Source organism: Oncorhynchus nerka, linkage group LG28 (genome assembly GCF_034236695.1).
Source record: "Oncorhynchus nerka isolate Pitt River linkage group LG28, Oner_Uvic_2.0, whole genome shotgun sequence".
Classification (NCBI taxonomy): Eukaryota; Metazoa; Chordata; class Actinopteri; order Salmoniformes; family Salmonidae; genus Oncorhynchus; species Oncorhynchus nerka.
Genome location: NC_088423.1, coordinates 39,303,797 through 39,329,429, shown reverse-complemented (window position 1 = coordinate 39,329,429; position 25,633 = coordinate 39,303,797). Strand labels below are relative to the sequence as shown.

The window sequence follows — 25,633 nt, the reverse complement described above, 5'->3', positions numbered from 1 at the left end:
CAACATCTTCCCAAATACACATCTTAACCTCGAGAGGTCTAAGAACAAAATTGTAATTGCTGATCACACTAATACATCATGCAAATGTCCTGCTGTTTCAGTGATTGAGCGTTTAAAATGTGATTAGAGACTGAGTGTGTACAGGGGCTGTACAAGAATTCATGATTTTAATATGGCAAAAATTGAAGCGCAGTGAATGAGTGTGAATGTTAATGTGGAGACACTTAGCAAAGGAGCATAGTTTTGCGGAACATACAGTATTTCACGTCATGGAGAGTGACGAGAACCTAATGTATCTGGATATAGTATGAAACACCCAAGTTGGTATCGGTGAATATACATAAGCAGTTCCACTCAAAACACACAGTTAGGCTTTCACTTTGTTTAGTATAATTCAGAAAGGTTACACCACGTGTACATTTATGCACGCTGTATAACATTCTTGTCATTTGCTAGCTAGCCAACTTCAGCAAACTCAGTCACGTCACACATTAAACCTGCAGCATTTTCGTTTGAGCTTTCTTTTCTACTGGGATATGTCATGATAATGTTGTTGATGGGTGATTTCGACTGGCTCAGAAAAAGTTGTCTTGTCTGGGCACCACTTATATGGTACAACACTGTTTCCGAGGTCAGACAGGCTGTACCAGACAAAATGCCAGGCAAATGGAAATAATGTGCGACTTGAGATAAATACAAGAGATGATTCAACAACATGAACATGATAATCTTATGGAAGTGCAGTGATAATTTTCAGATAGAACGGTTAGCAGCCATAGGTGTGTCTGTGACGGCCAATACAACATGGCTTGGAACACTGCTCGTCCAAGCAGCATCCAGGGTTCAAACCACCAGTTTTATAATGTACTGTATTAGAGGATACCTTTTCTTAATCTTTCTATAGGGCTTTGGATTAGCCTTAGCTAAGTGTATACTTAACGTCACTGGCTCATAACGGTATAATAACCAAGCCTTTCTGTATTGATATTTGTGAGTAGGAAGAGCCTAGTGATGTAACAGATCTTACTTAAATTGCAGGGGCAGCATTGTTGGTCTAGAAGACCCCGAGGCTCAGTTTGATTCCGGCAGATTCATTTAGCTTCCTTGGTTATGCAACACCAACTCGGCTTTCAAGCAGTCGCACCAGCCTCTGGATCACCTTTGACTCCTCACATGGGTGGCTATAGCTACTGAGGCACACTCCCCTGATACTGTAGCAGCTTGAGATGAAACAGAGCAAGAGGTCCTCAGAGATCTGAGTAATAACACCCCAGGAATGCAAACATTACCACCACCATTGGTAATATAAACAAGATAACAGATCTTGTTAAGTTATGAAATGAAAAGTCTGAAATCATTGGTTAATTCAACATAAATGTATTCAGGATATTTTATCAATCACTACTGTGCTGTACATTTGACCAGAAATGTTTCTCTATGTGACATGTTAAAGCGAAGTCACAGATCACCACATGTCCCTAGAGGAAATGGTGACTGAATATGTGGAATTAAACTGAATTGAACAGGCAGTGATTTAAACTCTACATTCCACCCCTTCTCTACTGTGCTGCATTTACTTACACATACTATCTTAATATAATACTGTATATAGCATTGTGCCACTACCTACTATTTATTATCCACGTCACTCAAGTCTTGCCGCACAACCAATATGAGGGGAAATGAATGTATAGCACAGAGCAGTCTCCTTACAGCTGGTACTGAGGAACTGCTTCAGTCACACTAATGTAACTGACATAAAATCAATCCATCAAACGTGAAAGACTAGGCACCAGATTACTCAAAGAGAAGACACATGCAGCTACATTTACAGTTGAAGTCAGAAGTTTACATACACCTTACCCAAATACATTTTTAACTCAGTTTTTCACAATTCCTGACATTTAAATTTAGAGTAGCAATTCCCTGTCATAGGTCAGTTAGGATCACCACTTTATTTTAAGAAGGTAAAATGTCAGAATAATAGGAGAGAATGATTTACTTCAGTTGTTATTTATTTCATCACATTCCCAGTGGGTCAGAAGTTTACATACACTCAATTAGTATTTGGTAGCATTGCCTTTAAAATGTTTAACTTTGGTCAAACGTTTTGGGTAGCATTCCACAAGCGTCACACAATAAATTGGGTGAATTTTGGCCTATTCCTCCTAACAGAGCTGGTGTAACTGAGTCAGGTTTGTAGGCCTCCTTAGTCGCACACGCTTTTTCAGTTCTGCCCACAAATTTTCTATGAGATTGAGGTCAGGACTTGATGGCCACTCCAATACCTTGACTTTGTTGTCCTTAAGCCATTTGCCACAACTTTGGAAGTATGCTTGGGGTCATTGTCCATTTGGAAGACCAATTTGCGACCAAGCTTGAACTTCCTGACTGATGTTTTGAGATGTTGCGTCATGATGCCATCTATTTTGTGAAGTGCACCAGTCCCTCCTGCAGCAAAGCACCCCCACAACATGATGCTGCCACCCCCGTGCTTCGAAGTTGGGATGGTGTTCCTTGGCTTGTAAGCCACCCCCTTTTTCCTCCAAAACATAACAAGGATCATTACGGCAAAACAGTTCTATTTTTTGTTTCCTCAGACCAGAGGACATTGTTCCAAAAAGTATGATCTTTGTCCCCATGTGCAGTTGCAAACAGTATTCCGCTACTTTATGGCAGTTTTGGAGCAGTGGTTTCTTCCTTGTTGAGCGGCCTTTCAGGTTATGTTGATATGGAACTCGTGTTACTGTGGATATAGATACTTTTGTACCTGTTTCCTCCAGCATCTTCACAAGGTCCTTTGCTGTTGTTCTGGGATTGATTTGCACTTTTCGCACCAATGTACGTTAATCTCTAGGAGGCAGAACACGCCTCCTTCCTAGGCGGTATGACGGCTGCGTGGTCCTATGGTATACTTGCGTACTATTGTTTTTACAGATGAACGTGGTAACTTCAGGCATTTGGAAGTTGCTCCCAAGGATGAACCAGACTTGTGGAGGTCTACAATTTGTTTGAGGTCTTGGCTGATTTCTTTTGATTTTCCCATGATGTCAAGCAAAGAGGCACTGAATTTGAAGGTAGGCATTGAAATACATCCACAGGTACATCTGCAATTGACGCAAATGATGTAAATTAGCCTGTCAGAAGCTTCTAAAGCCATGACATCATTTTCTGGAATTTTCCAAGCTGTTTAAACGCACAGTCAACTTAGTGTAAACGTCTGACCCAATGGAATTGTGATACAGTGAATTATAAGTGAAATAATCTGTCTGTAAACAATTGTTGGACAAATGACTTGTGTCATGTCATGCACAAAGTAGATGTCCTAACCGACTTGCCAAAACTATAGTTTGTAAACAAGAAATCTGTGGAGTGGTTGAGTTTTAATGACTCCAACCTAAGTGCATGTAAACTTCCGACTTCAACTGTATGCACCAAGACCGCGCACATCTCTGACTGGAACACAGAGTGAAAGTTGGATTGAAGTTCAGTTGAAAACTAGTCAAGATATTGTCACACACATGGAAGACAGTTAAGCCTCAGTGGTGGACAAGATTTAGGATATTGAACTGGTCACACTAGTTCAAATTACACACCATGTCACGCAAAAGTTTTACATTTCCTGATTTAGATCCCTTACAGTCACCATAAACTATAAACCTTGAGATCAATGTGAAAATGGCCCTCATTCTTTTCTCAAATTTTCCATTTCTTTCACGTTTACTTAAACAACCAAATAAAGGTCATCTCTCAAAATCACGTACTTCAAAGCATTGTTTTTTCACTAAACTCACCCCTATCCTACAGGACCAACCTCCTGACAGATTGTATGATAATAGCTTGACGCACAAGAGGTGAAATTTGGCATCATTAAGTATTAAAATGTCCCCTTTGTTAGGAAACTGAGCATGTGCCAGATCACTGGGGCAGACTTTGATATGGCCGACCTATATCTAAGGGACTACGGGTTGCTCGAACTGTGGCCAACTGCCGGGGCAATACTAACACCTTGAGATATACCATGCTCTTCAAATGGTGATGTTTAGGCTATAGACGAAGACAGATAGCTGCTTAAGGGTCCCTTCTCTAAGGCTGCTGTGAAAGGGCAGCAGGGTAGTCAGTGTAGACAAGTATGAGAGTATCTAGGCTTAAAGGGATACTTTATTTAGGGTATTTTCCTACTGTACTTACCCAGAGTCAGGCAAAGTCATGGATACCATTTTTATATTTGCATGCAGTTTGAAGGAAGTTAAAAGGTAGCATATCGTTAGCTTAGCGCAACTGCTGGAGGTCTCTGGGTATCTACTAGCCAGCTCCTCTCAAAGCAGGAAAATAGACCTAACTACTCCAAAGCTGGGCACTTTGTAAAGTATTCTTCACAATTCATATTTTGATTATAGTTGTTGGAAAAACATTTCCTTTTTAAAATAATTATCTGAACTATACATTTAATTAATCCGCTGAGACGGTGCAAACAAGGATAGGACTTTGCATGAGTGTCTACACAGCTGGCCAGTTTTGAACATGTTTGCTAGATATTAAGTAAGCAAAGTGTGAGAACAGTACATCAACGACAAACCCAATAGAAGAAGGAGTACATCAACAGACTGACATTGCTCATCAATGGCAATATTTTTACCTCGCAGCCGTGACTGAAGATTGTTGACACTATTGGAAGTATGCTCAAGCTATTAGCTAGCTTACATTAGCAAGTAGCTAAGTGTGGTGAAACTTGTGTTAAATCGACGTTCTACCATCACTACAAAATTTGCAATAACAAACCAAGTTACTGGTCGGCTATAAACTTCAATTGAATGATCCGGACAAATTGAAACAAAGGCTAGTTCCCTGAATAGCCACTCTCCACCAGGTGTAGCACTTCTCTCGCCATTTAAAAATAAGAAAGGGACAGGGTAAGGGGGGATAGCTAGTCATTTTTTGCATCGTCACTGCAAGCCATCATGACTCTCAAAAGCAGCGACAGCCGCTGTTTACTCCTGACGATAACTTTAGCGTTGCCCGAACAACACGATTCAAATAGGTATGTAATGACATTATATAAACTCTTTATTTATTTTATTTACATTTTAGAGGTGATAAATTGGACAGATTGGGTGAAAAAAGCTGTTTCCCCACACGACATCTCTCCCTTTCACTATCACGCAATAGGTTTCGCTTCCCCACCCGCCATTTTTTTTAAAACCAGACAGAGTTCATTGCCTTCTTGAATCATACAGAGATGGGCATCATGAAGGTCTCGTCATTGATTTTGTTGGAAAGGGGAGAAATTGTGCTTTACAATGGTATTGATACTACAGTTGATCTGGAAGTATTATGTGTTTTGGGCGCTAAAATAAGGTAAATTGTACAGACCAGAATGATGTACACAAGTGAGTTAGTAACCGTTACATGGGTGGACCCTTCTCCACCTCTGTCACGGATGCCATGGTTGCCCAAGACGTAATCTGGAGACAGGTGTTTTATACAACAACCTTCTTTGTGTTCTCTTCTCTTTTCGACCCCATTTGCAATCACCCTGGGCGGCAGGGTAGCCTAGTGTTTAGAGCATTGGACTAGTAACCGGACGGTTGCAAGTTCAAATCCCCGAGCTGACAAGGTACAGATCTGTCGTTCTGCCCCTGAACAGGCAGTTAACCCACTGTTCCTAGTCAGTCATTGAAAATAAGAATTTGTTCTTAAACTGACTTGCCTAGTTAAATAAAGGTAAAACAATAAAAATAATAAATAAAAAGCCAGAAATTACTCCATCTCCTTAGCTATCATACTCTAATTGCACTGATTTCAAAACATGGCCCCCCAGAAAGAAAGCGCAAACACTTATGCAGTTCTACTACGTGATATCTTTAAAAAAAAGCAGTGTTAGAAAGGATTAACTACACATACTGACCAGCTCATGTTATTGACAGAAGCTTGCTACATGGCAGACCAATCCGAACTCATCTCTCGGCATGTCCAGTCCACTCATTATCTCAGCCAATCAGGCTAGCAGGAAGGTTGCAGGCTTTTTCCGTAGCTAAACCAACTAGGCTCGTAATTTAACAATTGTATTAGTATTTACCGATGGCATACAAGTTAGTTACTAAGGCACATGAAAGTTCACGTTCCAGAAGGAATCTCTCCCATAAAACTCATTTTGATAAAAAAAAATGAATTAAAAAAAGTTTACGTTCACGCCTGTGAAGTGATGACACACGCCTAGTTTCCTGAAACGAGTCACAAATTAGCAACATTGTGAGAAGTGGCGGCTTGATGCTCCGGTGTATTCCGGCAGCACTACACCCCTGCACCGAACGAGTTAATTGAAGCGCACCTAGCCTACTCTTTTGCCTCACGCAAAATTGGGTGATGAAGGATCAAGGGACCACGTGTGGCTGTTTTATGAAAATCTGGGAATATGTGGCCAAGGAAACTATTGTGGTGGTCTCGGGGAAAGTAAAACAGTTAAGTCTTTCAAACTGCACGTCGATACATAAAAATGGTATCCGTGTGTTTGCCTGACTCTGGTAAAGTCAGACATAACTCAAAATATCCCTTTAAGTGCTATGATAGCTGCTATTCTGGAAACCTACAGTAGGCAGAATCTACATTCAACATAGAAATATATACAAATACATAAATTCAAATTTCGTTTTTGTAGATTACTGTAAAGAATCCTGATTGCATATGATCATGTTTAGGTAAAGTCACAAATCCCAGAGGGGATCCAATGCAGTGATTTCCACAATACAAACACAACCTACACTTTCTTAGCCCAGGGAAAACATTCAATTTTTTTCACGTCGAGGAAAATGACTTCAGTCACGCCATTTTCCTGACATCACATCTACTCAACGTCTGTTGAGGAACAAGAGCTTTGTGCCTTGTGTCATCACAGCTCACCGCAAGGCCACTGAACTCCAAAGAGTCACACTCTAGCGCTGGATACCAAACAGCCCAAAATAGGATAGCACACTTCTTGTTGTCAGCTTAATGCAACCAGAAATTAGGTTAAATGGTACTAATCTACACTATATGGGAGCTTGTTTTATTTTTTATTAAGGGTAACGATTCTTGAAAACGACCCCATGTTTGATTAAAGTTTTGGGGAATTTGAAAGGTGTTTTCTTTCCATCTTAACTTTGTTTGAATTTTCTCAAGGGGTGAATGACAGAATTGTACTCTAACAAGAGCAATTTAGGATTAAGCAAAATCTAGGAAGGTATACTAGCACTATTTGACAGTAATATGGCTATTTTCAGCTCCAAATATCAGACTGCACTCCTATCAATGTTAACCCCTTAGACTCATTTCCATTAGTGTATATGGACAGGGCCAAAGTGAAATGTTTCTAACAGAAGAACTAAATGCATGCCCATAGTAGCAATTAAGAAAATAACACTTTGGAGATGGTGAAATTATCAGACCAAAAGGTGAGGACACAACAGTTCACATGACAAGACTGAATCTAAACATTACACTGTTGATTTTATGTGCATTTTACATTAATTGTGACTCGTTTCAGGAAACTAGGCATAGGTCGTGGGTCACTACTTCACAGGAGAGCTGTTTGAACGTAATGCTTTTAAAATCAAAATGCGTTTTTGGGCAGAAATGCCTTCTGGAACATGTGAACTTTCACATGCCTTAATAACTAACTTGTATGCCATTTGCAAATACTAATAAAATAGTTAAATTATGAGCCTAGTTGGTTTGTCCACAGAAAGACAGCAACCTTCCCGCTAGCCATGATTGGCTGAGATAATGGCTGGGCTGGACATGCCGAGAGAAGAGTGTGGATTGGTCTGCCATATAGCACGCTTCTGTCTAGTTGAGCTGGTCAGTATGTGTAGGTAATCCTGTTTAGCGCAGCTTTGTGTGTGTTTGTGTGTGTATTAAAACTGCATAAGGGTTGTTTTCCACTTTGTGGAGGACTGAGTTGAGTATGATAGCTAAGGAGATGGAGAAAACACCAGTCTCCAGATTACATCTTCAAACTAAGGGCAACCATGGCATCTGACGCATCCAACCACGAATGATGTATACGGGTAAAATAGTCTAGCAAGCTCTCATTTTGACAGAAAGAGCCATTTGATTGACTAGCTATAACCTAATGTTAACTGACTAACATTGATATTGGTTGGTTAGCTACCTGCAGTAGCAGGTAGTCAAAACCCATACAGCATTTTGAAGTGGAGAACCAGAGCTCTGACATCATGTATAGCATGTTACTGTACAGCCACTGCGCTCCAATTTAGGTGCATATCATTGAAAATAAATATTCAATTTCTAACCCGTATATGGGATGACAAGAGCTGTGAGTAGAAAGGGCTACTCAGACACTCAGTTTGAGAGCTGGTTAAAACTTCAGATACTGGTAATAACATTAACTACAAGTCTCTTTTTTTAATGGTACCTTTAACCTCTTTTCCTCCCCAATATCGTGATATCCAAGTGGTAGTTACAGTCTTGTCCCATCGCTGCAACTCCTGTAAGGACTTAGGGGAGGTGAAGATCGAGAGCCATGCGTCCTCCGAAACACAACCCTGCCAAGCCGTACTGCTCGCTTAACCCGGAAGCCAGCCTCACCAATGTGTCAGAGGAAACGCTGTACAGCTGGCCACCATAATGAGTCGCTAGAGCACCATGGTACAAGCACATCCCAGCCAGTCAAACCCTCCCCTATCCCGGACAACGCGGAGCCAAATTGTGCACCGCCTCGTGGGTCTGTGACACAGCCCGCGATTGAACACGGATCTGTAAGGATGCCTCTAGCACTGCCTTAGACCACAGCACCACTCGGGAGGCCAACTACAAATCTCTACTTAACAAATATCTCTTCAACTTGAAATATTTATTTTTAGTTTCTACTTTGCAAAATCTGTTGGCTGGGAAAAGTTTTCTTGAAATGAGTTTAAACTGTTTGCAGTAAACCCATCAAACAGAATGGTTAACATTTCGGAATAGATGCCTTGTTTCCCAGGTAGGGTTGCAAAAGGGTCGGAAACTTTCTGGGAAATTTTCTGAAAATTTCCCATGGGAATAAGCCCTGGAATTTGGGGAATTTTGCTTAAATTCATCAAAAAGTTTAGCTTATAACAGTGAACCTTTTTTTCGTGGGATACACAAGGCAAATCTGGGTCTTGTGGCATATTTTGGTTAAAGTATCCCCCATTCAATGGAATTGCAACACTATGCATGCAAAGTGCATTCTTTCATCACATGTGCAGTGCACTCTTCAACACATGTAAGGCGGATTCTCAAGAGCTTGAACACTAATGAGATGCTATTGAACCCACACTACTACACTGTCTGAGCCAATGCTTTCTGGTAAGTTTTGATTACAATAGTGGGTTGGGTGAATATATTTGATACGACATAGATGCTTTTTTGTAAACTAGTAAATAGTAGCCTACGGCAAATCATTTCAAACTTGTTAACAATTTCTGCTAGTTCGTTTTTGCTACCATGTGGGTTTAAGCTTGCTGGAGCCTGCTAACTGAGGACTGTTAATTCACCTGTTTCCATACGCGTTTCATTTTCAAACATTTATCTTACAAAGGAGTTGTTTAAAACTTCTTAGGGATAGGGGGCAGTATTCGGAAGTTTGGATGACTGAGGTGCCCAATGTAAACTGCCTGTTACTCAGGCCCAGAAGCTAGGATATGCATGGTAGTATTGGATAGAAAACACAAAAGTTTCTAAAACTGTTAAAATAATGTCTGAATATAACAGAACTGATTTGGCAGGCAAAACCCCAAGGACAATCCATCCAGGATTCTTTTTTATTTTAGGTCATTGGATTTTCCAATGCTTTTCTATGGGGAAGCCGAATTATTAGGACCCAGATTGCAGTTCCCATGGCTTCCACTAGATGTCAACAGCCTTGAAATTGTTCCATTTTTTTGATTGTTGAAAAATTAAGAAGTAGTCGTATTCTTTCTAAGTGTCACACACTTTTGGTGCGTGTGAATGAGAGCGCGCTCCGCGTGGTTTTTCTCCGGTATTGGAAACAGTTTATTCCATCTGAACTTTTATCGATTCTTTACATTTTAGGGTACCTGGAAGTTGGATTTTACAAAACGTTTGAAATGTTTGGACCAAGTTTACAGGTAACTTAACCTGTTGCTTCTACTCGGGACGCTTGCGTCCCAACTAGAGCTCTGGAAATGCAAATGCGCTACGCTAAATGCTAATAGTATTAGTTAAAACTCAAAAGTTCATTAAAATACACATGCAGGGTATCGAATTAAAGCTACACTCGTTGTGAATCCAGGCAACAAGTCAGATTTTTAAAATGCTTTTCGGCGAAAGCATGAGAAGCTATTATCTGATAGCATGCAACACCCCAAAAGACCCACAGGGGACGTAAACAAAATAATTAGCATTTCGGCGTTACACAAACCGCACAATAAAATAGAAAACATTCATTACCTTTCACCATCTTCTTTGTTGGCACTCCTAGATGTCCCATAAACACTATTTGGGTCTTTATTTCGATTAAATCGGTCCATATAAAGCCTAGATATCGTTATATGTAGACTGTGTGATAAACGAAAAAAACATCGTTTCAAAACGTAACGTCATTTTTTAAAATTCAAAAAGTCGACGATAAACTTTCACAAAACACTTCGAAATACGTTTGTAATGCAACTTTAGGTATTAGTAAACGTTAATAAGCGATAAAATTTATCAGGAGGCGATGTAAAGATCATTAGCTGTCCGTCTGGAAAAATGTCCGGCTAGAAACTCAACGAAAATATCCGGTCCTAGACCGGATTAGATACTGTGTCCTGTATGTGTTTGACCAAGAAAAAACTCGAAGGAAATGACAAGACTCTAGACACCCTGTGGAAGCTGTAGGTACTGCAACCTCAGTCAATTAATTTTGGTTCACGTTTATCAATGGGTTCAAGTAGCGCATGGATATATTTTCCCCATTTTCAGTGATCAGTTTTTCCTGTGCTTTTCGATGTAAATGCCGTTCTGGTAAAGCCACAGCAGTGATTTAACCAGTTTTTTAAACGTCTGAGTGTTTTCTATCCACACAGACTAAGCAAATGCATATACTATATTCCTGGCATGAGTAGCAGGGCGCTGAAATGTTGCGCGATTTTTAACAGAATGTTCAAAAAAGTAGAGGGTCGACTTAAGAGGTTAATAGATCCTTTGTAGGCATATTGGGCGAGTTGGAACAGGTATATTTCTGAATTTTTGGGATATAAAGGATTTTATCGAACAAAACGACCAGTCATTGTGTAACTGAGACCTTTGGGATTGCAAAAGGATGAAGATCTTCAAAGGTAAACAATTTATTTTATCGCTATTTTTGACTTTCGTGATGCATCCGTTTAGTTGGAAAATGTTTTTCATGCTTTTGTATGTGGTGCGCTGTCCTCAGATAATCGCATGGTATGCTTTCGCAGTGAAGCCTTTTTGAAATCTGACAAAGCGGCTGGATTAAAAATAACTTCATCTTTAAACCGATGTATAACGCTTGTATTTTTTATGAATGTTTATTATGACTATTTCTGTATTTTGAATTTGGCGCTCTGCAATGTCACCGGATGTTGTCAAGGTGGGTCGCCATCGGAACGCATGCGCCAGAAAGGTTAATCTAACTAACTATTTATCTGCACGTGGAATTGTATTTGTTCCCCCCTCCCTCATTTTTACAGGAAAATGTCTCAGGCACTATCTGTGTGGAGACATTTCACTGCAGCTAATGTAGAAGGAAAAGCTGTGTACATTTGCAAATACTGTGCCAAATCATATGTGAAGAAGCAACAAAGATTCAGAATCATCTGGCCAAGTGCATAATGTTCCCTTGGCGCTCACAACAAGCAACCTCTGACAAAAGTACCACTACTTCTATTCGAGGTGAGAATTATGAATCAGACACCTTATCGATAGCAACAGCTCATGTTCCGCCTGGAATCAGAAGTTTTTTTTGACTCAATGGAGGAACGTAGTCAGAGAAATGCTGATGAATGTCTTGCTCGAGCTGTGTATGCAACTGGTTCACCTCTGATGCTCACAGGCAATGTGTATTGGAAGAGATTTCTGAATGTTCGTCACCCAGCATACACCCTTACAACCAGACATGGTTTATCTACTCATTTGCTGGTGCAGACTCCCATGGAGTTCAAGTGAAGGTCAAGCAAATTATAGAGAAAGCAGACTGTATTGCAATCATCTCTGATGGGTGGTCGAATGTTTGTGGGCAAGGAATAACAAACTACATAATCTCCACCCCTCAACCAGTATTCTACAAGAGCACAGACACAACAGACACATTGGTCTCTACATTGCAGATGAGATGAAGGCAGTCATCAATGACCTTGGACCACAGAAGGTAATGGCACTGGTGACAGACAATGCTGCGAACATGAAGGCTGCTTGGTCTAAAGTGGAGGAGTCCTACCCTCACATCACCCCATTGGCTGCGCTGCTCACGCATTGAATCTGCTCCTCAAGGACATCATGGCACTGAAAACACTCTACAAGAGAGCCAAGGAAATGGTTAGGTATGTGAAGGGTCATCAAGTTATTGCAGCAATCTCACCAAGCAAAGTGAGTAGAATAAGAGCACCACATTGAAGCTGGTGTTGTCATCATGTTTGACAGTCTCCTGGAGCGGAAGGAGTCTCTCCAAGAAATTGCCATATCACAGTCTGCCGATATGGACAGCCCCATCAAGAGGATCCTCCTGGATGATGTATTTTGGGAGAGAGCGGTAAGCAACCTAAAACATATAGCAGTAGAAGTTGCACAGATTGAGGGCGACAATGACATCCTGTCTGATGTTCAGACTCTGCTTGCAGATGTAAGAGAAGAAATGTGTAGTTCCCTACCCATTTCACTGTTGCTCCAAGCAGAGAAAACTGCAGTTCTGAAATACATCAAAAAACATGAAGACTTCTGCCTGAAGCCCATACACGCCACAGCATACATGTTGGACCCAAAGTATGGTGGTAAGAGAATCCTGTCTGGTGCAGAGATCAACAAGGCCTATGGTGTCATTACTACAGTGCCTCGCCACCTTGGCCTGGAAGAGGGCAAGGTTCTTGGCAGTGTGGCGAAGTACACTTCCAAGCAAGGGCTTTGGGATGGAGATGCAATATGGCAGTCGTGCCAACATAACTTATCAGCCACTTGGTGGAAGGGGCTTTGTGGATGTGAGGCTCGTTCCCCTGTTGCCTCAATCATCCTCCAAATCCCACCAACATCAGCCGCCTCAGAGAGCAACTGGTCCTTGTATGGGAACAAACACAAACCAAAGCACGCAACAGGCTGACCGATACAAGGGTTGAAAAATGTGAGGCATTTTGATCCTGGCAACGAGCCATCCTCAATAAGGTTGGAAAGTGAGGATGAGGCCTTACAGTCACAACAAGATGAGGCCTTAGAGGTAGACATTGAGGAGGTCCAGGGAGAAGACATGGAAGTCTGAGAGGAAGACAACCAAAGCTTAAGTTTCTAGACTATCATTTTACAGATATATGTTGAAAACATTTTTGGGAGATGCAATGGATCATTGTGGGTCATTCAATATTCCCTTTCTTTTGTTGTTCAGTGAAATCATTCCATGTGAAGAGTCAACTCATTTAATTCAAGTTCAATTTGTTACAATTTTTTTTTATTCTATTGGAAGGATTTAATCATTTGCAATTATGTCTACTTATGATAAGGTAAAAGGTTTATGTTTCTGTCTCCATATGATATGGTAAATATATCCAATGCAAAAAACATCTACATTTAAATGCTATATTAATTTGCATATATTTCCATTAATTCCCATATATTCCCACAGAAAGTTTCCACCTCTGAATATTCCTCAAAATGTACAACCCTATTCCCAGGGGGTTCTCAAATTCCACTATGGTGGCATTTATTTTATGCTAACAACTGTGCAACCCATCTTTTTTCCAATGGACTATTTTGATATGATTGTGTATGGGAAAAGTAGAGCAGTATTACAAAAAGTGACATCACCAAACAACCAACTGCACTTAAACAGACCAGGCAGCATTTTAAACATTTAACCCCCACTTACATTTACATTTACTTGCCATCACTAATCAATATGGGAAATTCAACAATGTATGGCCAGGAGCATGATAAGCCACCATTACACTGTCCTTTCTCCTTGTGAAACTCACCCAGTAGCTGGACCCCTCGTGTCAGGCCGTAGACGTCTATGAGAGCCCAGAGTGGCTCGGAGGAATGGACCCCGCAGAAGAACAGTATGGGGCTAGAGTCAATGATACGGTAGAAGACCCGGCCCTTCTTGTCCACCCAGAATGAGATGATGTTGCCCTCGTTGGACAGCTCCTCGGGCAGGGCCTTGGCCCAGAATCCGTTCTGTGAGACAAGGTCTGGGCAGGCGTACTTAGGCAGGTTGTCTGGGTTGATGCGGGACGGGTCCTTGGAGGTGAAGCCCAGACGCAGGGCTCCGCTCCAGCAGCACTGCTTCTTAGTGATCTGGAGGAGAACAGGTAAAGGGGTTTGTACCATTTAAAACATGATAAAATAGAGTTAAGCTGGTGAATAACCTAAAAACCATTCCATTAGTCGTGTTTGTCTAAGATTTATCACTCCACATTCTGGTTGGCCATATGTTAAAACTTTGAAAAACAAAATGGTAAACAACAACAAAAATAGACATGTCTGTTTATCATCTGGCTATTCTTGTCTCACCTCATTTAAAACCTCCATTTACACTGCTTTCACCGTGTAAGATAACAGTACGGCTCACATGGCAATGCTTCCCATGCTTTCACTTTCGAGACATAGATGGACTGATAGGTGAAGTGGAAACGTTTGCTATGCTGCTTTGGCCCACACAGAATCAGGGTAATAAAGGCAACATACATAGTGAGAGAGACAAACAAAAACATTTATGGAAAACAGTTAGACTAAAAGAAAGAGATGAAGGAGTTTCTGCTTATAAACATGGTCCACCTCCCAGTCTGTCCATACCTTGAGGCGGACCTGCTCGAACAGGGCAATGGGCCGGTTGCTGAAGGTGATGGCGTTGCAGAAACTGGCCTGTCTCTTGACGGTCCTCTGGGCCATGTCCATGACGATCTGGGAGCCCTTGGCACTAGGGTGGAAGAGCAGTGGAAAGGAGGACCTGCTGCCTCCAGACTGCTGGATAGGCAGACATCTCTTGGTGGGCTTATGGTGGCAGCGGTGAGACGTGGTGGGGAAGGGGCCACCTAGAGAATCTGAAAAGCAGGAAGCATAGGGGGAGTTTGTAGATATAACTAAGAACATTACTTAAGAGATCAGAAAAGTATTACTGAACAAAATATAGGAACCTAAATATTTCCAGCTGTTGTCTGGCATCCACTGTATAAATATGCACAACGTCAATATAGCAATGCATCAGCAGTACACACACAATCAAAACTTCCTTTCTTCAATTTGTGATGATGACTGGGTGTATGTGCCTTTAGTAAGCATTTAACTCAAGCTCAATTTTCAGAAATCATATCAAGGAGTGCAAACAAAATGAAATCTAGTTATGTTAGTCATCTCGATTTTCTCAGATAAAAACATAAGGATAAGAGCTGCTTGGTAAGCAGAAAGAATTGTGCAGCTGCGAGAAACTCATACAAAATTAGGTCATTTCTGTAATAGGCAATTTCCTGTAACGCCTATATTTTTTGCTATTCCACATCTTGCCAATTTGGCACTGGTTTGCTCATGAGTCTTGAATATATCTACATGAGAAAATAACAGATTTTGAGAGCAGCAGTTAGCACTGATGATAATACTCTGACAAGAACAGTCAACATTAGAAAAACAGGCAGATGTTCCCTTTCAGTCAGTCAACTTCAGTACAACACACTATGGGGAGTAGCACTCTCCCGACTTCGGTTTAATGATCTACAATCACGCCTGATAAGGCCAAAGAAATGCACACCTCGCTGGAGCCCCGCCTTCCACAGGTGATAAGTGTGAGGCACTGTTCTCCTACTTGTCCTCGGCACAGGTTCTCTTGACAATAGTGTAGCATTCTTTAGGGGGCTTGGTGTTACCGATAGCGACTTCCTCTCCCGGGTGCCTGCACCTCAGCGGAGTCTTATGTCTCCAGGCTCCTGTGCGCTCTGTTTCCGGTTATGGGAGACTACTCAAAGGAGAGAGGGTGACAAGGTTCTGTGGGTATCTTCTCACCGCATGTGTCTGCCTTGGTTAAGCAAGGTATCTTCTCAGAAGGGTCCTGGTCCCTTCTCAGTGAACCGGTCCTATGTAGACTTGAGACCAGGATAGCTAACATGCCCTGCATAGCGTGCTAGCCAGGTTAGCTAACTCGCAGAGGTGAGCTAACTACTGCTGGCTATTCCAGCTTCCTAAAGGTGAATTGCTTGGGTAGTTAATTTGTTTAGTACGCGTTTCTAGTGTTAAGTCGCTTGGTTATTCTAAACAGACCGTGCTGTGGTCAGAGGCTAGCTAGCCTAGCTTAGAAACTTCATCATGCATAACTTCCGGCTAAAGAAGCTTAATATCCCCCCCCCACCAGCGTTATGACAATCCCATTCCTATTACAAAATCCTGGAGTTGGAGGAATGTGGGGCTTGCAGGAAACCTCCGATGGGGAAGCAGTCTCCGAGCACTTGGATTGGGTAGCCCCAGGAGCGGCCTTAGCACGGGTGTGAGTGACCGGTGCACCCCTTCACAAAAACATTTGTGACGCCAGTGCCCCAACGTTTGGTTACGGCCAAACGGGTGCTACGTCAGCTATTGCCAGAGCCACCTGTGTCCATTGGCTCCAGAGCAGCAGAGAGGCCTAAGGCACTGCATCTCAGTGCAAGGTGTCACTACAGTCCCTGGTTCAAATGCAGGCTGAATCACATCCGGCCGTGATTGGGAGTCCCATAGAGCGGCGCACAATTGGCCCAGCGTTGTCTGGGTTTGGCCGGGGTAGGCAGTCATTATAAATAAGAAAATTGTTTGTAACTGACTTGCCTAGTTAAATTAAATAAAAAAAATAAGGGATTGGGCTTCATCCAGGCTTGACAGTCTCACAGAAGCACAACTTAGTTTGGAAGCTTGATGCCCCATCTGTTACCTCACATTCCATTTTATTCACAGGGCTCAAGGGGTATATCAATCTCTCCATGATGAAAGTAATAAGTTGGGTGATTCACTCTCTGTCCCCAAGGGGGCACAACGTCAAGGTGGGTCCTTACTGGCATTCATTGCTGATTCCTGCCTGTAATTCACTAGACCCTATGAGGTGCTTAGTGATACAGGTTATGGGTTTCTATAGGCGATTGGTTTCATTCCTAGGAATATGATTAAATTGCAAATCACCCGTCTGTTACCACAGAAGGGGGTCAGTTTTTCAGAGCTGTCCATCCCTTTCCAGCTGGGTTAAAAGGTGCTGTGGCACTGGTACCTATGACCGATGGGTATGAAAACCACTATAATTAAGGTTTTCCACTGGATCCATCTTACTGCCTAAACCGGTTGAGGCTCGTTGTGACAGAATAACCCAAGAGGCACTGCCAATCAGAGTTCATCACTGATTGCCAGAGCCCCCGAACCCAGCTTAGACCAGGCTTCAGGCAAACCTTGGTGCATAAACACTGTTGTGTCAACCCAAAGTTCCAAAGTATTTACAGGTGTCAGAAGTGTTGGGTCTTCCACATGTGGGATCAATGAAGTGTCCCTTCTCCACATTCAGACACATGGTGCTAGAGAGTGATTGTAAAGGGAAAAATAACCAAATCTCTCCCAGTCCACCCCTTCAGATGGCACTTGACTGCTCTAACCAAATGGCACACATGCGCAGTGTTGCTCTGGATCATGCGTATAGTGATGTCGGGGTACCATCTGAAATGTGTTGCGCGTCCCCCATGCTTCTACGACGTCATCACACTGACTGTTCAAGGCCTCAGTGCCTGTTTTGAGAGGGGGAATATCCTCCAGTCGCCAGACGCAGGCAATCCGAGTGGTTTCTATACAGGAAGGCTGGTACAGCTGGTATTTCCTATATCTGGAAATGGGTCAGGACTTTATGCCCCGCTCAAAACTTGTGTCCCCTAGTAAGCATCTCAGGCTATGAACTCAGAATGCTCACGAGCCACCGGCTATTACAGTCAACAGGCTGGTGGCAAGCAGTGTTACACACATAAATGCTGGTGTCCCATACTCAGTCTGAAGGCTTCATAGGAAACTGGAAAAAAACTTTTCCGACTCCATCTCAGAACATTCCATTTCTGGGTCTCGAGTCAGTGAATCACACTTTTCTATCCCCATAGGGGGTGTCCAGGTTCTGCCTCGGATGAACCCAATTTCATCTGTGTCACGCAGTGTGTTTTCACCAGTGCCTACGCCTACAGGGGATGATGACTTCTGTGATAGAAAACGTTCCCCTGGGGCTATTGTTGTTGCGGCCTTTCCAGCACTGAGTGCTAGTCGCTCAACTTCCACGCATCTCACAGCCTAATCGGTCATGTCGAGTGTCTCTGTCGAGCCTACAGACCCTGGCCAAGGGGTGAGACACCCTATTGTCAGGAGGCTCCCATGGTGTCAGTTGTACCCCGCAGGATGATCATGAAAGATGCATCCCTCAGCTAATCCAGCTCGTGGCAGGCACTCTCTTAGCAGCATCTCTCCAGCTGGAACAGGAGAAATTCACTAGGCAGTGCACCTTGTGTGTAATACCCAGACCTCCACAATCTTGCAGGGTGAGGTCTGGGTGGTCTGCCATGGGCCATTTCATTTAGTATTCGTTGTGGGTCGGCTTAGGGCGTGATACTATTTCCCCATGGTATGTTGTACCAAAGTTGACTGACTGGAAGGTAACGTTATGACTATAACTACTGTTCCCTGAAAGAGGGAAACGAGGTACAACACCTGTTTAGCCCCTGCCCGTTCCTGTGATCGGTGAAGAGCGGTATTAAAATGAAGGAATTAATCCGAGCCTCATGCTTATCACCTGCGGAAGGTGGGGCTTCCAGCAAGGCGCAAATTTAATTGGCCTTGTAAGGCGTGATTGTAGATCCTTAAACCAAGTATGTTGCACCTCGTTTCCCTCTTTCAGTGAACAGTAAGTTATAGTCATGAGGTTATGTTTTCATCCTACAATAGTTACAAGTGGGAGGAAATTAATGAGCCATTAATGAATGTGAAATGCATGATTCCAAAGGCCCTTGAGAAGGTAGTTAACAAGAATAGGTAGCCAGGATATTAACTTTGGTGATGAACCGTAAGACTGCTAAAATACTCATCAGAGAGATGGTGAAAGCGACACAGTAGTGATGATGAGGATGACTAGCAGTTAGCTTTAAGTGTAACCCAACATCTCTGGATGTGCCTAATGTTAAATTGATTGCATGAAGGCTGCATGAATGACTGTCTTTATGAACATGTTGCAGGCAGTCATCAGGAAAAACAAAGTCAATGACTAAGAGCAAGAAAATAGGATTGCCATTCAATGTGCTATTCAAAGCTTTGGACATGTTAAGAGGAAGCAGCAAATAGAAATCCCAAAAACATATTGTATACATTTCCCTGAACAAGCAGAAACACAAATGTGTATAACAGGGAATGAAAAACTACTACAAAGCTACTGCGGGGCGTATCTGACTTGTAGTAAATTAAGAATGCATCATGGGTAATAAACGGCTCTGACACATACATCCTTCAATGCCGCTGTAATTGACTCAATCTACTTCTTACATCTGGCATTTTGTAAAACACTAAGCACTAAATCAACAGTTAGGCTACTCCCATTGGTTAACCCCCCCATCTCTCATCAAATCATTACAATGCCAAGGACACCGAGTTATCATGGTGATATTTCTGGTTAGGTCATCCCAAATAATGCATTTTTCGGACAAATTTGTGGGAATGAGGCATATGTAGCTCATGTTCTTTTTTGACTTTCATTTAGCGGATTGTCAAATTAACATATCAGTCACAGGTAGCAGTCCTTTACCAACCTACAGACAGTATTAATTAGTAATTGTGAGGGAGCAGGTCAACACTAAACTGAAAAGCAAAATGTCTAAGGATCAACAAATAGAGAATGTTTGCATGCCTAATAAAAGATACGCGTGTGTGTGTGTGTGTGTGTGTGTGTGTGTGTGTGTGTCCATAGCCTAATCTAGACATGCCCTTAGGAACAGAAAGTTATTCTTGCTCATCAGCTCATATCTTCTAGGGGTCAAGAGCTTTTCAGACTACCCAGGAAACAAATCAATTAGGCAGCACAGGCAGCCGGTGGCACATTAAATTGGGGACGACGGGCTCAAAGTAATGGCTGGAACGGAATAAATTGAATGGTATCTTACACATCAAACATGGTTCCATTCACACCATTTCAAACGGTATTATGAGCCTTCCTTCCCTCAGCAACCTCCTGTGTTAATATTGGCAACAGAGCATCATGAGGCATTTAAGACCACAGGCTATTTGCAGCTGCTTCAATTTCAAGGCAGAAATATTGTGCAGTGGGAAAACACTCCCGTATCCTGATCCATGAATGTAAATATAGCATCATTTGAAGAGGACATTTTTATCAGGAAATTAACCAAATTTTGTTTATTTGTGAAACTCTTTTAGGTTGTGGCTGCCAATAGAACTCGAATTGTTTGGGCTGAACTGTCATATGATGCTTATTTGTTAAAGTATACACTTCTGCCTTGAGGTATTCGAATTAGGCTTGGGCAGTATGCAGCTTGGCATACCTTCATACCAAACTTGTGCCATACCAGGATATTTCAGTAATACTTGCACTGGACAAAAGGGGTGCCGTTTTCAAACTGTAATCCGAAGGTTAGCAATGCTAACAAGTGCATGTAAAATCCCATAGAGAATGCTAACGAGTGCATTGCAAACATTTTGTACAGTTTCTGACCTAAACTATACAAGCAACTCAAAAATGCTACTCAAAGTTTGCTGCATGCACAAACCAAATATTTGCCCGCCAGGCTCTTGATCCAGAAGGGGATTCTCTGCTGTTACCAAGCGAATGCTTGATTTTGGAAGAAGCTAACCACTTAGCTAGATAGCTACTAGATTAGCAAACCAAATGCACAGCTGCAGAGCATTTAGACAGTTATCTAGTTGTGAATTACATACTGTAATTAGATCACCCTGGCGCATGCTGCACAACAGTGAGTGACTCTCGTTGTGTGCTTGTAAACAAACTACCATACAATTCATAATAATGTGAACGTATTGTACAAATTGACTGCAGGTATTTACTTAAAGTAGTGACAAATATTTTAAAAAAAAAGAAAGTTAATGGTATCGATGGTATTGAAAAACCATTCCGTGGCTTTTTCCACATAGGCTGTATACTGTATACTGTATACCGGGGTAAGCCTAATTCCAATGTCTATCCCTGGGCTACTTTAACAATGTTGAATTGTTCTCTATATACAACAATGATCTTAAATTAAGTCAGAACAAATCAATTAACCATATTGTATTTAATGTCAAATTATGGGCTTTACATTCAGCTGGTGCTAAGGTGGCGCAAGTATCAATGTAAAAACTGGCGCACTGGCATTTCCCAGCCCTAATGCCACGTTCGGCAATTTACCTGTCTATCATCAGCTCGCTTGTGCTGAGGTGGGAGGGGTAGCAATATCTGAGATGTGTCCTTAAAAACAAGTGTGAGCGGTTTTAACTTCATTGGAATAGGGGGCAGCATTGGGAAGTTTGGATGAAAAGCGTGCCTAGAGTAAATTGCCTGTTACTCAGGCCCAGAAGCTAGGATATGCATATAGATTTGGATAGAACACTCGAAAGTTTCCAAAACTGTTAAAATAAATGTCTGTGAGTATAACAGAACTCATATGATAGGCAAAAAAGGTTTAAAAAAAAAGTGATTGCCTATCCAATATCCTGTGTCTATGTCTATGTCTAAAGGCTTCCAGTAGATGTCAACAGTCTTTAAAAATTGTTTCAGGCTTTTATTGTGAAAGGGGATCGAATAAGAGCTGTTTCAACAAGTGGTCAGGCTGAAAGCCTTTAGTTTAGTCGTGTGGCCGTGACAACGGAATTGTCCGGTTGGAATATTATTGAAGATGTATGATAAAAACATCCTACAGATTGATTATATACATCGTTTGACATGTTTCTGCAAACTTTTTTTGACTTTGTCTGCATTTGGATTACTGGACTAAAAGCGAGAACAAGAGAGGTATTTGGACAAAGATTAACTTTATCAAACAAAACAAACATTTGTCTAACATGGAGACCTGGGAGTGCCATCAGATGAAGATCAAAGGTTAGTGATTAATTTTAACGCCATTTCTGACACCTTTCCTTGGTTGGAAAATGGCTGTATGGTTCTCTATGGCTAGGTGCTGACCTAACATAATCGCATGGTGTGCTTTCTCCGTAAAGCCTTTTTTAAAATCGGACTCAGTGGCTGGATTAACAAGAAGTTTCTTTAATCCTACGTATAACACTTTGTATCTTTCATCAATGTTTTTCTGTAATTTCACCAGATGTTTGTTTGAGACAATGCATTTCTGAACATAACGCAACAATTTCAAATTAGGTTTTTGGACATAAAGATTAACTTTATCGAACAAAACACACTTTTGTCTAACATGGAGTCCTTGGAGTGCCATCCGGTGATCATCAAAGGTTAGTGATTCATTTTAATGCTATTTCTGACTTGTGACACCTCTCCTTGGTTGGAAAATGGCTGTATGGTTTTCTGTGGCTAGGCGCTGACCTAACATAATCGCATTGTGTGCTTTCACCGTAAAGCCTTTTTGAAATCAAACACTGTGGCTGGATTAACAAGAAGTTTTTTTATAATGGTGTATAATACTTGTATATTTGAGGAATTTTCATTATGAGATTGCTGTTTGAATTTGGCGCCCTGCAATTTCACTGGCTGTTGGCGAGGTGGGACGCTAGCATCCCGAACGATCCCAGAGAGGTTAAGACCAACAAAAAGTAGGTCTTAATGGTAACAGTTGATAATAGCATAGATTTTGAGAGCGGAAGTGCCGCGCACAATGTCCATGGAAGAAGAGATGTTCCTTTTTTGCAGGTGAATCTCGTATTTAGAAACATAAAAACAAACAATTGGCATCTACCCAAATTTCATTTAATAAAAGAAAAACAACAAGCATAGCCTCCCCTTAATGAAGACTGGTTTTGCAGCATCACATAAGTGCATATTTTTTTATCCTGGACATTAGCCAAAAGTAGCCTGAATAAAAGATCCTGCAGGATCTTCTGAGAACAGCCACCTGGACAGCTGGATGAAACCGAGGAGTGTTTCTTACTGTAATAATGCCCTTTTGTGGGGAAACAAAATATTCCGGTTGGCTGGTCCTGGCTGCCCAGTGAGTGTGCCTATGCGCTTCAAGGCCTACCCATGACTGCACCCCTGCCCAGTCATGTGAAATCAATAGATTAGGGCCTAATTAATTCATTTCAATTGATTGATTTACTGTAACTCAGTAAAATTGTTGCGAGATATGTACATACACACACAATTTTAGTTGGTTTGAAGTCACGGCGATGGTCCCTAACTAGCCCCATAGGGATATTCCAAGTCAACCCAAATGTAACACAGGCAATATGATCAGATCACGTGCAGCTGCACTCCGAATGTATTATTCATTGTGTGCTGCCAGCTATAGGCAAAATTTTAAAAAATAACACCCTTCATTTACTTTGTGATGCGGTCACAAACAAGTCTCAAAACGACTAAATTATCCTATTTACACTTCGCAGTAAATTTATCGGTAGAATAAATGTTTGACTCATCTATGCCACATAGGCTGTTTTCCAAATGAGAAGTTGGTTTTAAGGGGCAGTTGCTGTATAATTACAACAACTTGTCAACCAAAGATAATGTACATTTGTCATTTAGACACTTATCCAGAGCGATTTACATTTAGTGCATTCATTTTAAGATAGCTAGGGACAACCACATCAGTCATAGTAAGTACATTTTCTTCTCGAAGTATGTAGTTATCTGTCAGAGCTAGTATGCCTAATGGGGAAACAAAGTCGAGTGTTATTCCCGAAAGTATAAATACCATCAGCCAAATTGCAAATACGAAGTTCATTCTTGATCTAGACTACATGCACGTTTCTGCGCTAACAAAATATTGCATTGCTATAAGTGTGATAACGTTTGCATGAATTTTACATACAATTTACACATTAAATCATAGCTTGAGTATTCATAACTTACACTAATTGCCTTGCAGACTCTCCAAATGTGTGCATTACTGACCCTTAACTCTCAATATATAATCATCCTCGATTTGCCATTTCTGCTACAAGGTTTTCGTTGTAGCCTCTGACATCAACAACGATTTGATTACTAAATATATGCAATCTATAGTCGAATATTCCTCCACCTCAAATGTAAAATCTCCTTACCGTACAAGGTATTTCTTGTTATCTGACCTCCCATGTTTAAATACAAGGCAAGTTCCTCTTCTCTGGGTTTGTTAGACAAAATATTCAGAGGCATGCGCTCCTTGGCTGTCAACATAACATAATCGGATAATTCACGATTTCGTTCTCTCGGGTTCACAGAAATCCTAACCCTTAACCCTCCGTGAGAGTAGTGGCTGTCCCAGCCGATTCACATCGGATACAATAGCAGCACCGCAGCGTAGAATCACATAAGGTGAATCTTCAGTAATTAGCGCTATCGATATCTTCAACGAAGGAGAATTCCAACTCCTTTTGAGGTCCGCGAAAAATGAGCGTATGAACAAACCTAGCCCGACCAAAAACAAGTTATGCATTTAGAGGAAGGGAACAGCCTATAAGAAATATGGATGACCTACACAGCTTTGGCAAATGCAGAAAAACTCCGCCAAGTTACTTTTATCTACCGCGCAAGTAGCCCAAACGGCCGCAAGATGGCCCTATTATTATTTTGTCATTTTACGACTGACTAATGTGCATAGCCAGCAATACACTCCTGTCCCCCATTGGCCGGCATCATAAATCATACCCACTGCGCAAAAACTGGTTGAGTTGTTTCAACGTCACTTCAACCAAAATAATCTAATCAAATTGTATTAGTCACATGCGCCGAATGCAACAGGTAGACTTTACAGTGAAATGCTTACTTACAAGCCCCTCACCAACAGTGCAGTTAAAAAAAAATACGGATAAGAATAAGAGATACAAGTAACAAGTAATTAAAGAGCAACAGTAAAAAAATATATGTACAGGTGGATGCCAGTACAGGTAATCAAGGTGATGGCGTTGAATTACCGTGGAAAACTGATTGGATTTGCAAAAAGTAATCAACACAATGGAATTTCGTATTATTTTCACCTAAATCCGATAACATGGTCATTTGTTTTTTATTTCACCTTGAATTCACGTTATTTGACAATTTAACCAAATTTAAATCTAAACATTGAACTGATGTATGTGTCCAGTGTGTCGTCCCTTCAGACTGCTGTCAGTTTCCTCCTTAGCTGAATTTAATGGCTCCTCTGTGGAAACAACTGCCAAAATATTCATACTGTTAATAAAATACTATTTTCCATCACCATTTTCGGATTTTCAGACAACTTCCGGATGGTGCGTGACTGTTGCTTACCCCTGGCTGAACATAGTGGACAACATCAGGAAGTAGAATTAGCCACCCTGGCATGGTGGTGGAAAA

The 25,633-nt window shown here is 41.5% G+C and overlaps 1 protein-coding gene across 1 annotated transcript in view; it reads right to left on the bottom strand.

The window, feature by feature from the left end:
• Positions 1–24,873, bottom strand: part of LOC115113217 (E3 ubiquitin-protein ligase NEURL1-like) — a 60,631-nt gene extending 35,758 nt beyond the window's left edge. The window contains exons 1-3 of the mRNA XM_029640611.2: positions 24,382–24,873; positions 14,980–15,227; positions 14,160–14,481 (exon numbers count right to left, since the gene is read on the bottom strand). Of these exons, the coding sequence (XP_029496471.2) occupies positions 14,160–14,481; positions 14,980–15,227; positions 24,382–24,496 (685 nt within the window). The 5' untranslated portion in view covers positions 24,497–24,873. The remainder of the gene's footprint in view (positions 1–14,159; positions 14,482–14,979; positions 15,228–24,381) is intronic.
• Between the last annotated feature and the right edge of the window lie 760 nt (positions 24,874–25,633).